The sequence below is a fragment of the Argiope bruennichi genome, chromosome 6 (genome assembly GCF_947563725.1).
Source record: "Argiope bruennichi chromosome 6, qqArgBrue1.1, whole genome shotgun sequence".
NCBI classification, from domain to species: Eukaryota; Metazoa; Arthropoda; class Arachnida; order Araneae; family Araneidae; genus Argiope; species Argiope bruennichi.
The window spans coordinates 19,414,101-19,428,790 of record NC_079156.1 but is presented as its reverse complement, the minus strand read 5'-3'; the positions used below and the strand labels follow the sequence as shown (position 1 = coordinate 19,428,790).

The following is a 14,690-nucleotide window of genomic DNA, read 5'->3' as shown; positions in this document are numbered from 1 at the left end:
ACACATTCTATGAATATTCTGCCATAGTATAAAGTAAATTATTAGACAAATTATTCTGCCTTTAATTTTATTAGTATTACAATATCTTACATATATTCTTCATGGCATGGTAGTCAAATGCCAATGAAAATTCTTCTTTCTTTTACTTTTCATAAAATTTAATTCATTATATACGTGAAAAACTTAATTTCATTTAATTAATTAAAACAAAAGTTTAGTATTGTTTTGCAGTAACTTTTAAAAATATAACAATACAAAAATTTTTACATTATCTTAAAACTCAAAAAATTATCTTTTCACTGATACCAATACTTACAAAGTATATACTTACACTTTTAAAATATCTACTTTCAATAATTTCTGCAAATTCTACCATGTACCTTTAAAAACTTTCATTTTGATTATTTTTGTGAAACAGAGCAACACTAATGTCATTGTATGGAATAAGCTATTTCGAATTTACTGTTTTTGTATAAGTATTTGAAGTAAGCAATAATATATAATTTTAATTTTATTTCTTTTGATTATTATATTATTATATAATAAAAATTATTTAGCTTTCAATTAACTGTACTTAGATTATTTTTTTAATGGTATGCTGCTTACATTGGCAAATCTGCAGTCTAATCCAATTCCTCATTTAAGAAAATATAAAAAAGAATTATGGATCCTTTTCAAGAGGTCACATCAAGACAACAACCTACCATCTCCTACTAAAACATGGCAAATCTGCAGTCTAATCCAATTCCTCATTTAAGAAAATATAAAAAAGAATTATGGATCCTTTTCAAGAGGTCACATCAAGACAACAACCTACCATCTCCTACTAAAACAAAGTTAAACTTCTATCAAAGGCAATATATACCAAAGCCACTTTGATTAATAGTTCTTATCATGCCATTCTTGTAATTTACGGAGCATAATGATAAGCCTATTGGCTAGGTATGTCCTGATTTAGTCACAACTAGAACATATTACATATAGATATTAAATTCTGATTAATGTTACATAATATGATTTTGAACAATAAGTGATGCTAATTTAAGAATTACAAAGCCTAATGAGGGAATCATGAAACCAAACATCAAAATTAAATAAAATTTAAAAATTGTTTCAACTATTTTTTTCCTCCTTAATCAAATTCTACTTCATATATTTCACAGATAATATTATAATAGCATGCAAGCATATACAAAATCTTTAAAAAATTAAGAAATAAAATTAATAGTTTGAGAACATACATGGCATAGCAACATACACTTATTCCATTAATCAAAAACAAAAATTCTTACTTTCACAAACATAAGGCTTTTCAAGGTCAGTATAGTCATAACGGTCAGCTCTCTTTCTTCCTCTACTGCTCTGAAACAAATTTTGTAAACTATTTTACTCCATAACTGGGTCTCACATGTATCATAATAAAAAGATATATTCTTCATTGAATAAGAATGTAGAACCTACTATTGTTGAACCCTGTCAAAAGAAAGGAGAAAAAAGCTTGTTTAATAAAACAATGCTTTATATTTAAAAGAACTGCTTATATATCAGCTTCCAGTGAAATCAATATACTGCTGAAACAACCAGGTGGAAATTATTATATGAATTAATTATTTCTTTCAGGGCAATTAATATTAACCTTTAAAGCTTTAGTTTCAGACCATTAAAAATTAACATTTCCAAATAGCTACTTTTCCCTGAAAAAAGTAATAAATAATTATTTCTTGCACAGCTAAACTTGAAGGAATCTGCAATTTTCTTTTAGCAAGAAAGAAGGTACTAACTTTCTTTTTAAATAAAATGATTGATCAGTCTAAAATTGATTGCTACACTCTAGATTTGAAAGCACAGGGCACAAATATGAAGTAGGGGTATTAATAAGTAGAAATAAAAATAAATAAATAAAATATTTTAATTTTAAACATAAGAGAAGATGTTACTTAGCATCAATGTTAACAATTTTTATTGTATAAATATTAATGAAAATTGAAATCTGTAATAATTATAAAATTTATTTCTAATACAGGCCATTATAAGCTATTATTGTTTCTTTGATTAAGTTCATTTAGAATTATAGGAAATAAATGAGACCATATTTCATATTTTATACCAGTATTTGTACAATACATTAGGTTCCATGATGTGAAGTATATACCAATCTGATGAATCAAGAGATGTTACCGAGATTGAAAATACTTGATATTATATCATTTCAACACAAATTATGTTAAGAAAAATCTATTCAAATTATAATAAATTCTCAAATATTTAATTATAAATCTGTTTGTTTAAAATAATATATCATGTAACAAATTCTATAAGTTTGTAGTGATACATTAAGTAACATATCAATTTCAATGAAAAATTAAGTAACAAATTCTAAATTTATGCAAAACATTTAAAATGAAAAAAGATCTAAAATATAATATTTAAAAACTCTTAATAACTATGTAGAAATTCATAAGAGTACAAAAGAAATTCATTTAAAAAAGTACTTCAAATGGAGTGTGTACAACAAGAAAGAGAACTGCACTGAATAAAGAAATTAGTAAATTTTAATGTAATAGAAAGCATGTAGATAAGGATTAGAAACTGAAATTTGATAAAGGTGTTAAAATAAATATTAGAATAGAAATCATCTAATTGAATTTTTGTCATTAAATGAATCAAGATCATCTTTGTAATGTAGTTTTTTTAGAAAAACTTCAAATTTGATCTTCACATATTCTGAACATACTGAAGAAATTTGTTCTTTGGAATACAGAAGTCGAAGCAAATCAACCATTCGTTTTTTTACATAATAATGCATTGTTTTTCAATAAATGTGGATTTAAACAAGATACAGTTTCTAAAACAGCAAAATTTTTTGATATACATTCAAATAATATATAATTTTTTACAAATATAAGAGACTCTGCTAAAAGGTCTCTTTTTTTTCAGCTTCAGTAGTTCCATTAGCAATCAAGTGGCTTGTAATCACTATTCCAAAATCGATATGTTTTTTTCAATCAGATTTTTAGAATCATTAATCTGTCAAAAATATGTGATCAATACTTTTGCTTCTTTGATTATGCTTTTTTTGCAGCAATTTTCATTAACTGTTTAATAAGAATAAAAAGATTTGCATATAAAAAAGGTAAACATTTAAAATTTTTAAAGAAATGACTGAAAAATGTTACAAAATAAGGGAAGAACCAAATTTGAGCTAGAATCAATTTATCTTGACAATTAATTATAATATTTCATTCATGACAGATCCAGGAAAAAGATTTTTACATGGCATGTTTGCAAACACTGTCTTATTTTACCCAGCAGACAGAATAAACCTTTAATGGCAATTCAGAACCTGTAGCTTCTAGGTAATCTGCATGTCTATTTGAACTATCTTTAAATATTCTATACACTGCAATTAGAGAAACATCTACTTTCTATTTAGTAGATTTATGCCCATACTGAAATGCTCCATGGATTATGTGTAGTCCACAAGTATCTAGATGTAAAATTTTATAGTTATTTTTGCATGAAAGTTTTTGTCATATTTTTTAAGCATTTTGAATTTACAATTTATCTATCCATACTAATTTGTAAAAGTAGCTGAATGTCCAAACCTAAAGATATAACATCTTTAAAATTTTCAGATAGTTCTTAAGCAGTGGTATGCCTTAAAAATACCATTTGGACTACTTTGTGGTTGTTTCCAATACCTTCTATTGGTTGATTCACATCAATATCTTACAGTAAGATCCATATGACATTTTGCTGAAATGCAATCCAAAGCTTCATCATGTGATGCAACAAGTTTTAAGTCAATAAAAGACAGCTTTAAATTATAATTCTTGAAGTAGAAAGTTTGAAATCAGCTTATTTTTGGACTTGATATGTTTTCTCTTGTATTTCTTTTTGGTACAAAATGCAACATCAAAATGACTTTTTTTTTTTTTAAACTGGCACATAATTTTTTTATTTTTTTCTTCTCTTGGCATGACAAGTAAGTGCCTTTTTTCATATTATTTAAGCTTATTATCTTACAAAGCAGTACACAGCAAATGGCTTTTGCAGAACTTCTCTACTCATTCAGCAAAATCAGAATTTATATTTTTATTTACCCGATCCATGCTAAATACAAATTTTAAGCAGTTCATTTTTAAAAAAAAAAATCACTAATTTACTTTGAATAAATTCACAATTTCTTATATTAAACAAACCATTCAATAAACTCATGTGTGTGACAAAACACCATCGCAATGTTTCTGCAGATTGAATGTAGGTTGCAATACCTGGCAAAAAACTTTATTCTTTTCTCTCACCTAATTATAGCAATCATGTGCAAGTTCATTAGCTGCAATAGGAAATCTCATAAAAAAAAATAGGACTGTGGCCTCTCAAATTGAAATTGGACTGATCTATTCATATACAGAAAGAAAAGGTAAGAAAAAAAAAATACAGTAAAAAAAGGACAGTTTTCATGATTGCACAGTCATAAATTATGTTGTTTCATTTTTAGAAACTATTGGCTATAATGTTTTATTCTAGCAAAATTTGGAGATTGGCATTTTTTAGATGACAAAAAGGAACTAAGAAACTTAAAATTCCCTTTGTTTTCACAATTTTTATGGAAATTTTCAAATTTCCCTGCATTTTTATAGTTTTTTTTTATGATGATGATTTTTAAATTCCCTGAATTTTCCCAATTTTTCTGGTGCAGTGACAATCCTATTTAAATATAAAGAAGGCAACAAAGCATTTTATTTTCTGACAAGTATGCTTATTACTTAAATTTCATAGAATAAGATACCAAAAAAATATTTTAATCTCTGAAATTCCAATAAGTCTTTAACGTAACCTCAAAATTAGAAAAAAAAAAGCTTCCTGAAATATACAAACATGCTATCCAAGACTCTAAAAACAGAGAAAAATTTTAGTGAACTTCAGTATTCTTCAGTTTCATTATAAAACTATTCTGTAGCTATTTACTAGAAATTCTTTATCTCTAATACAGCACAAAACTTTATAATTATCTAAAATTTATATTAATAGATTCCTTTTTTGTTGCTATTACTATTAATACTAAACCTCTCTTTCATACATATGTATTAAGCTTATGCATATTTAGAGTTTATTTACAGCAAAATTGCTTTTATACTAAATATAGCCTTATTTTAAAAAATAACTAAACATGAAGACAGCATTTCATTCAAAAATAAATCTGTATGCTAAAGATTAACAGAATTATAATTTTTTTATGATTTCTTTAATAGTAAGATTAAATTTGTTCTTTGAAATTTCTTCAAAATTTACAAACAAAATTGTTGTGATAATCATTTTGAATCCAAGAAGACTTTCATTAAAATCCATCAAATAATTATGAAAAATCAAATTTCCTTTTCTATAGCATTAATTAATACATCAATTTTTAATTTTATCACTGTTTGTAACAAAAAAATTTTTGGATTAAAATTGGATATGAGTAGAAAAGTTCGAGAAGGCTTGTATTATACTGATCGTGACAAGTCCACAATTTGTGACTATCAGCATAATACAAACCTAAATTAATATACTCTATACACAAATTTTATTTTTATAGTGGTTAAGAAGTTCATTAAATATCCAAAATAATAGTAAGTCTAAATGTTCTTTTACATGCACTGATAAATTTTTTTTTTATATAGAGAACTAATTTTTGCCCCCTTACCTTAAAAAAGAAAGCAAGAAATGTGTGTGGTGTTTGAGTAGGTTAAATTCTCGGGCAAGACAAAAATGTATACATCTAGGGAAGGAGGACAAGCACACTAAACAAATCACAAAAGAGAAAAACTCACTCTTATTTTCTTCTTCTTCTTACGAACGTAAGTTTCTTCATAATCCTCCACATCAGTATCAGGATCTTCAACTTCCACCCCCATATCAAATTGTTCAGGCGTTTCCTCAAAATCTTTATACCAGGAATCCTTTGAATCTTCAGCAATTTTGTCTGTACTGTTGTCATTTTCCTGAACTCCAGACATGGAATTCTCATTTGTAGATTGATGATTCTCTAAAAATATAAATTATAAAATAATAACATAGCTAAATAATAAAATATTACTTGAAGAAACTAAACACATAAATTACAAATATAGAATGGAAATGTATTTTTAGAAATTGTATACTTTATCTGATGATTTTTAATATACTTAAAATGAAAAACTTTTTTCTCTTCATAATGATCAAATTAAGCATAAAGAATATATATATACATACATACACATTCTTTAGAAAGAAATAAAACTTGCATAGCAAATTCATTTTTAATTTGAATGACTGCATTCATGTAATAAATTAAATCTAATTAGCCATGAAAAGATCTGTCAAACATTTAAAATATAATGGGAGACAATATTATATTTCTTAGTCAACTGAATCTGGTTCACTAATATAAAGATAGGACAGATTGCGTAATTTTTAAAATTATAATAATTATCAAAGTAAAAATTATCTATTATATGATGTGCATAGAATATTCCTCATAAGAGAGTACTAGTCTATCATATGGTATTAAAAGATTAAAATATCATTAGCTTCCAAGTCAAGTGAATCTTTCACACAAACATTACTTAATTTTTTTTTAATTGCAATCTTTTTTGGATTTTTTAGAAATTTCGTGATACCAAAGTTAGAAAATAAATAAATGAAGCATTGATATTTATTTAAAAATGAATCCATTTAAAAACCTTAAATTCCAGAAAATCTTTAAAATCAATATGATTTTTTGACAATTTTTATCTAAATATGTTAAGAAATATAGATGATGAAGGCTCTATCAGAGCTGTAGAAACATCAAAAAAATTTTAGGACACTCCACTTGTAGCTGCTATCTTTAAGTTAGGAAACACTATTTTACATCAATACAAAGATAATAATAAACGTGGATTTTTTAAAAGCAGCTAATCTAAGGAAAATGCAGTTTCTCCCTCATTCTACTATTCTATTTGAAATTGATTCTTCAGAACAGGCCTCACTTTGTAAATGAAAAATATAAGTTGACAAAACAATGTTATAAATGCATTTGTGATAATATAGCATACACATTTGGGAGAAAAAAAAATGCATGACAAAAACTATTTTCCACAAATATTTTAATAAAGTGCTTCAACATATCATGTTCTAGAAACAAACCATGAAATGAATCAATGGGTTACAGTTTCCACTTTAAAATATAAAAATAAGACAAGGCAAGTATCTTTGCTTTGATACATTTAATTATAACTAATTTCAAGCAAGTGTAAAGGACAACTTCTTCACACAAAATGCTACACTACCTTCTTTAAATTTAAAGTGGAACAAAATGCAGCCACTATAATTTTTATTGCAGGTTTATAATTAATAAATTTCTTATATAAGAATATGCCTTTTATAGAAATAATATGCACCAATTTATAAAATTTTAATAAACAGCCACTACATAATATTTTTAATAACAAATTTTCATTTATATATCTGTAAGAATTTATATTCTTCTCTTCATGCAATATAAGTTTATATCTTTATCTCTCATGGCAATACTAGGAATTTCTTCCTTGTATATTTCAAAAACAAAATATCAATAAAATTTATGCAAGTTCTTGGAAATTAAAATTCTATAATTTCATATCTTCACAACTATAAAAATTTCTAAAGCATTGTGAAGTTACGAATAGAGTTTCAATTTCGTTTTCAGGATATTAAATTTATCTATAAGAATATAGATATTGAGTTAGATATTATGTCTTCAGTTCATAATGATCTCATTTATAAACATAATGCTTTAAAATTATTGATGGAATTTCTGAATAAATAAAATCCAAATAAGATTTAAAAATATTTTCATGGTATAAATAATACCAAAATGTGCAGTTTAATGTACATTTTGAAAATAAACAAAAATCAAAATAATTAAAGTGAAAATATCGAATGCAATAAAATCATACGTTTATATTAAATATATTATCCAAAAATGAATAAATGCTAATTTAAAATATAATATTGAAGTCTAGAAAATATGTCCCACGTCTTAGAAAAAAGACAACTTCACTATCAAGATTTTTTTTAACATTTTATTATCATAAAAAGTTAAAATAATTTACAAATAACATTTGGCAAGTAAGTGATTTGTTATGCACAAAATGCAATCCTTTGATGGTAAATATAGTTATAAATTTAATTAACAGCAAAAAAAGACATATTAGTAAATAACAAACAAATGAAATTTCTTTGTTTTCATAAAAACAATTAATATGAGTTTAAAAATTACGAGAACAACTTAGATGAAAAGTGATGATGATGATGAGTGAAGAAGTTGCGATGACTAGTGTATATCACTGACCTGAATCATTATTTTCAACTTCCTTCATACGGCGAGTGAGGTAAAAATTGTTCATCAAATACTGGCGCCTCTTCTTTTTCCACCGTCTGGCCGGGTAAGTATAGAGTTGTCCTTCAGTCTTTCCCGGCATTCGCTGCCATTTCTGCATCCAAAGAGCACAATCACTTTGTGCAACACCTGTCTGCTGATCTAAAAATGGTAGTCGCATTTTTCTTTCCAAACATAAACGAGTATTGTAGCTGGCTGCATGCTCCATGGCATCTTTATAGAAAGAGTCATTCAATATACTAAAAGGAAAAATACACCAGTAATTGTTAATCTGATAATGTTATAGCTATATTTTATTTTAACAAAATATCTATTGTCATTAAAATTTCCCCTATAAAAATGAATATAAGTAATAAAAATATTATTCACGAAAAAACAAAATTTTAGGAGCAAAATAATGCGACAAATATACTTTTTTTTAATAAATCAATATTCAGCATATTTTTAAAGAAACATATGTACTTTGAACTTTTTAATTTATATTTTTCATTAAAAATAAGTTATAAGTGCATATGTGCATGCATCACACATGTATTATCACAAATATCCAAATGGCAGAAATAATCAGGTCTTATATTGCAAAAGTCTTTTGACAAATATTTACTTCGTAAGCTCATAAAATTTATTTACATATGTAAAAAAATTGTTAACAATAAAATATTTCTGAAACTAAACAAAATTAATTTAAATTTTTCTTTCTAGTACTTCTAACAATATAAAATATCACATAAAAAATCTTGAAAATGTAACATAAAATTCGCATTAATTGGAAATTTCTCCATTAAATAATCCTGATAACAACCAAGATGTTCTACTATGCATTTTTGCAATCTCTTATATTTACAAAAAAAGTGATATTCCTAGGCAACAATCATGCTTAATGATAGCTATTATACAGTTAATGATAAAGAATGCCAAATTCATTTAAAGAAGTGAAGTCTTCTGTAATAAAGAAAAAAATCATCAATTGATTTATAATTTTTGCAAATTAAGAAATACAAGTAAATTAGATTATAAAGATTGTCCATTAATTGACTTTCTTATATGCTTATAAAATATATTTCTTGTTGTTGGTGAATAGTATAATTAAACAAATCGAGCAAACAATTTTTCCTTTCTTTGGACCAATTGTTCTAAAATTGTATGTAAATATATAATTTTGATGACAAATTCATATATTTAATTTCTTTTATGTAGTTTCTGTTTTAGAATTCACAAAGACTGAACAACCAGACTTCTTTCCTTTTATGTATTTGGTCTAGAATTTAACTCAAATCTGCAAGTCAAGTGATGATACCATATTTCATTCATCTGGATTATTGGTTTTTTTCAGTTAATGTACTTGTATTCAGGTAGAACACTTCTCGAGGGCAAGTGATTCCCAAACTTTTTAGATTATGGAAGCATTTGCTGAGCTCATGTTTCTCCAAGGTATTCTACACAAAACTATAGAAGAATCTTTCTCAAAATAGTCAAATTCTATAGAAGTTAAGTAATAATACACAGAAGTATGGAAATTATATAATTCAGTCTAATTTATTTCCTTCTTGAATTTTCATGTTCATAAACAGGCAGGTAGATTATCATTCTTTATAGATAATTTTTCAACCCTCAAAAATCAATAGTCTGGGGATTCGTTTATACCCCATGTTTGAATTTTTTTATTATAATACTTTTATTTAGTAAATTTTGTATACCAGAAATTTTTTTAAAAATGGAATACAGTAGAATCTACTTATATTGATTGTTTAGGTCCAAGTCAAAGTGATCACAACATCGAAAATTCTTTAAAATAATAAAATTCTGTAAGTATACAAGGATAGCATTAAAAAAATCATACATCAGTTATATTATTCATTTGTTTTAATCAGAAATGGTAAAATAGATTCAATACAGAGGATTGAAAAATATTCATGCATATTTAATTTTTTTATACTTTTGTAAAAAAATTATTGAGGATAATGAGTTATAAAGCATTCACTGGATACAAGTATCACATGAACAATGTTTGGCACAAAAGTCTGTACAATATTGGACCGATTTTCTTGCATGTCGAAAGGCTTAAAGCATTTTGTTGGTTAATGGTGGTTACTTCTTTATTGTCCCATTGTTATTGTTATCATTTCTTCATTTATCCATGCATAACAAATTATTCCTTCTACAGTTTTTTTTAAACTATCACTCAATTTACATCAATGACGAATCAGGTCTCATAGTCTTCTTACGATTAATTCCTTTAATTTTTTAATGCAATAGATCTTCATTACTCCAAATAAAAGCTCTATACTAAATTAGTTGGAGATTGAAATTGATTACTATATTATATATATACATATTTTCTAACAGTTGTGTGGCCGAAAAGAAGACACTTGAATTTTTAACTTATTCCATCCTAGGAGGCCTAATTTGTACAAAGCAATCAGCGATGTGTCAGTTTATATCACAACACAAGAATAAAAAAGAGCAAAAGAGACTAAAATTTTCACTTCAATGGTTTTTACAATGAGACTTTGATAGGGATTTTTTGATACATGTTGATTTAAGTAAAGGAATTTTAGGTATCTTTAAAAGAATGTGCTAAGCATTAAGGATTTTTATCTCTTCACTCAGAGCATCAGAACTTGCTGAATTTATAGTTTTGAATGCTTGTAGGATTAATTAAATAAAAAAGTAGGAATTGGATCAGAAAATATGTAAATATCTTAGAATGAAGTTAATATGGGTGAAATTAAGATAAAAATTAGGAAATTAAGATTTAAATTATATTCAGAAATATTATTACATATATATATAGGTAATGATATTTTAAACTTTGATTTCAACTTAATTAATTTCCAAGATTTTATCTTTAGCCAATAGTAACTTCATTCTAAAATATTCTCTTATTTCGTGATCCAATTCCACTTTCTCTACTTAATTAATTCAAGAGAAGCTTTATAAAATTGCTGAATCGGCTAAACGCCAACACTATCACACTCTCGGCGTGAAGGGGTAAAAAATGTCCAGTAAGCACATTCTTTCTTAAAAGATCCCTGTGTTTCCCTTACATGTGATTGACATGCATCAGAAATCCCTATCAGAATCTTATTAATATATTAGCACTATGAAGAAATATTTTACCTATCAAAATCTAAGGTTATATAAGGCGAGGGATAATTTATTTCGTCCCTTTTTCCACTTCGGCGGGCGTCTTGTCCGTGTCTCTGCTTGTAAATAATTATGCTTTCCCGATGGATATTAAAAAGAATTTTAAAAGTCTCTTCAATGTCTTCAAACTGCATTCTGCTTCACATAAAATAATTGCTTACATATTAAGGAGTCGACAAGGATAGATAGTTGCCAGTGAAAAATTGTCAAATGAACTGAAAGAATTAAAATTAAATCCGCGTGAAAGGAAAATGAATCGTGCAATAGCTCTTCGCCGACGCTCTTCGTTCCAGCCAGCCGTCTCCTGAGTTTCCATGGCGAAGCTCTTTCACTGCCGTCTCCTTCAGCTGCCTCCGGCCACATCGTTTCATGCAAACAGTAGTCCAGGGTCCAGTCCAGTTCCCATTGAATCCTATACCTTCCATAACCCGTGACTTCATCCAACACTGCTGCTTAATACCCTTGTGTTTGTGCTCCATATCGTCATGTGCATGCTTCTTATATCTTCAAGGAGTTGGGGCTCCTTGTCATCATAACAATTTTCTGGCTCCTTACCTGTGCTGAATAATCCCGATCTCGAACGTCATTTTCCTGTCATATCATCACCACAATATAATACTCGCCAGTGGTCTCCAATGCCAAATTGAATCAACCAGATTTCGAAAATATCACTTGTGTGTTATATTATCATCTTAATATAAAAATAGCTTTCCATCACCTGCCGTAGTCTCCAGTTCCAGTGCTCAAAATTGCATTTTCTGATTAATTAAAAAAGTGATTATTCTTCAAAAAGTGATTAAAAGAAATCATCCACCAGCTGACTCAACAAGTGAAATTCAAAATTTATATTCTGTACTTTTGATTTGATTTTAAATTTAATTTTTCTGTTATAATATAATTGCAAATAATTTTTTTTTCTATTATTATTTAAGATATAATGAGTTTTAATTTAAAATATTGAGTTTTTAAATTTTTTTCTAATCTGTTATTTAAAAATTATGCATGTAGACCTCGTGAATAAAAAAAGTAACATACCAAGATTCTTATATACTTAATAATTAATGGCACGTGATAATTAGACTAAGGTAGTAAATACCTCAGGAGAAATTATTACACCCCTGACAGTTATTAAACTGCCCTCTATTATCACTGTGTCCAAATATTTTTTATATTACATTTTTTTTTTTTTTTTAATTTCCCAAATATCATAAGAGTATTTTGAATCTTGTGTTTGTTACATACATCCACAAGTGTTTTGTTTGATATTTTTGAATTTTGCAATTATTATTATCATTTCCAAATGATTTATTTGAAATACATGAATCTTATATTTATTTATATTTCCAAATAATAAAAAATAAATAAAATTATTCCAAATATAATAATAAATTTATTCAATTTTACAAGTATTATTTTCATTTCCAAGAATTTCATTACATATTTTGAATCTTAAATTTATGTTTCAGTTCCAAGTGTTTAATATGAAATATTTCAATTTTGCAAGTATTATTTTCATATCCAAGTTTTTTACCTGAAGTTTTGAATCTTGTGTTTTTATTTACAGTTAAAATACTTTACTTAAAATCATTATTATGCTGATATTTAAGTTGGGTAAAATCATAATAATTATTGATATTATAATTTAATACTTTATTTCTATTTTAATAATTTTGTTGAGTCAGATTTCCTAACATTTAAGAATAATATATCATTGACAATCCTCTCCAAATTAAATTCAACAGCTGAGTTCCTGCAGAAAAATAGCCAGAATACATGTGTGTACCATATCATTTAATTTTTAATATTTTTTATTACTGTTGATTATTAAGGTTTTTATATAATATTTTTCATAAATATAATTCTTTTTATATTTCTAATGTAAAATGATGAATAAGATTTTTGTATTAATGTTTACATAATGTGAAGGTAAGGGAAACTTTGGTATCACTTTTAAATTTTAATTTTTCTTACTTGACCACCACTGTAAGGCAAGGCTGTGTGTTGAGGGCCCCGACATACTTTCACGTCTTGTAGTGGGGGGGAAAATGTAATGATATTTTAAACTTTAATTTCAACTTAATTAATTTCCAAGATTTTTATCTTAATTTAGCCCATAGTAACTTCACTCTAAAATATTATCTTATTTCGAGATCCAATTACACTTTCTCTACTTAATTAATTCAAGAGAAGCTTTATAAAATTGCTGAATCGGCTAAACGCCAACACTATCACAGGCTGGGCGTGAAGGGGTAAAAAATGTCCAGTAAGCACATTCTTTCTTAAAAGATCCCTGTGTTTCCCTTACATGTGATTGACATGCATCAGAAATCCCTATCAGAATCTTATTAATATATTAGCACTATGAAGAAATATTTTCCCTATCAAAATCTAAGGTTATATAAGGCGAGGGATAATTTATTTCGTCCCTTTTTCCACTTCGGCGGGCGTCTTGTCCGTGTCTCTGCTTGTAAATAATTATGCTTTCCCGATGGATTTTAAAAAGTCTCTTCAATGTCTTCAAACTGCATTCTGCTTCACATAAAATAATGTTACACACATATATATATATATATATATATATACAGTAATAATTTCAGAGATTTCTCTAACACATTAATGCTTTGATTAATCTGTAAATTTTTTTTCTATTTCTAATGATGTTCAAAAACTCTACTTATTGTATACATTATAATAATACATTCATTATACTAAAAAAAATATTTTCATGATGAAACACTTTTATTCTGTATTCATTACAGTGGAAGAAGTATTGAATAAAAATCAACTAAAAATTCCAGTTAATAAATAAAATTTCCTTTTTTTTATAATTCTGCTAAGACTGCATACCAAAATTTTTTTAAATCTAAATACCATTTTAGATTTCTCAAGCATATATTAAAATTCTTATTTATCTTTTTTGCTTTCTTTTTACTTTTTTGCATAATCACAATTTCATTTAATAGATTCATTTGATTGTTGAATTTTTCCCTTAAATATTGACAAATTCAAGAAAAACAACCCTCTCAAGACAAGCTAATTTTACCAATTTAAGTTAACACTGCAAAGCAAATCTTTTAAATTCATTTGTAATAATTCCTCCCTCTACACACAAACAATAATTGTTTCAAGACACACAGACTCCTCATTGTAGTGATGG

At 26.4% G+C, this 14,690-nt stretch overlaps 1 protein-coding gene across 2 annotated transcripts in view; it reads right to left on the bottom strand.

Moving 5' to 3' along the window:
* LOC129972237 (zinc finger protein ubi-d4-like) overlaps positions 1 to 14,690 on the bottom strand; it is a 41,120-nt gene that overhangs the window by 25,600 nt on the left and 830 nt on the right. For both annotated transcript variants that reach the window (XM_056086291.1, XM_056086292.1), the window contains exons 2-4: positions 8,339 to 8,625; positions 5,817 to 6,031; positions 1,293 to 1,362 (exon numbers count right to left, since the gene is read on the bottom strand). In XM_056086291.1, coding sequence (XP_055942266.1) covers positions 1,293 to 1,362; positions 5,817 to 6,031; positions 8,339 to 8,625 — 572 coding nt within the window. The remainder of the gene's footprint in view (positions 1 to 1,292; positions 1,363 to 5,816; positions 6,032 to 8,338; positions 8,626 to 14,690) is intronic.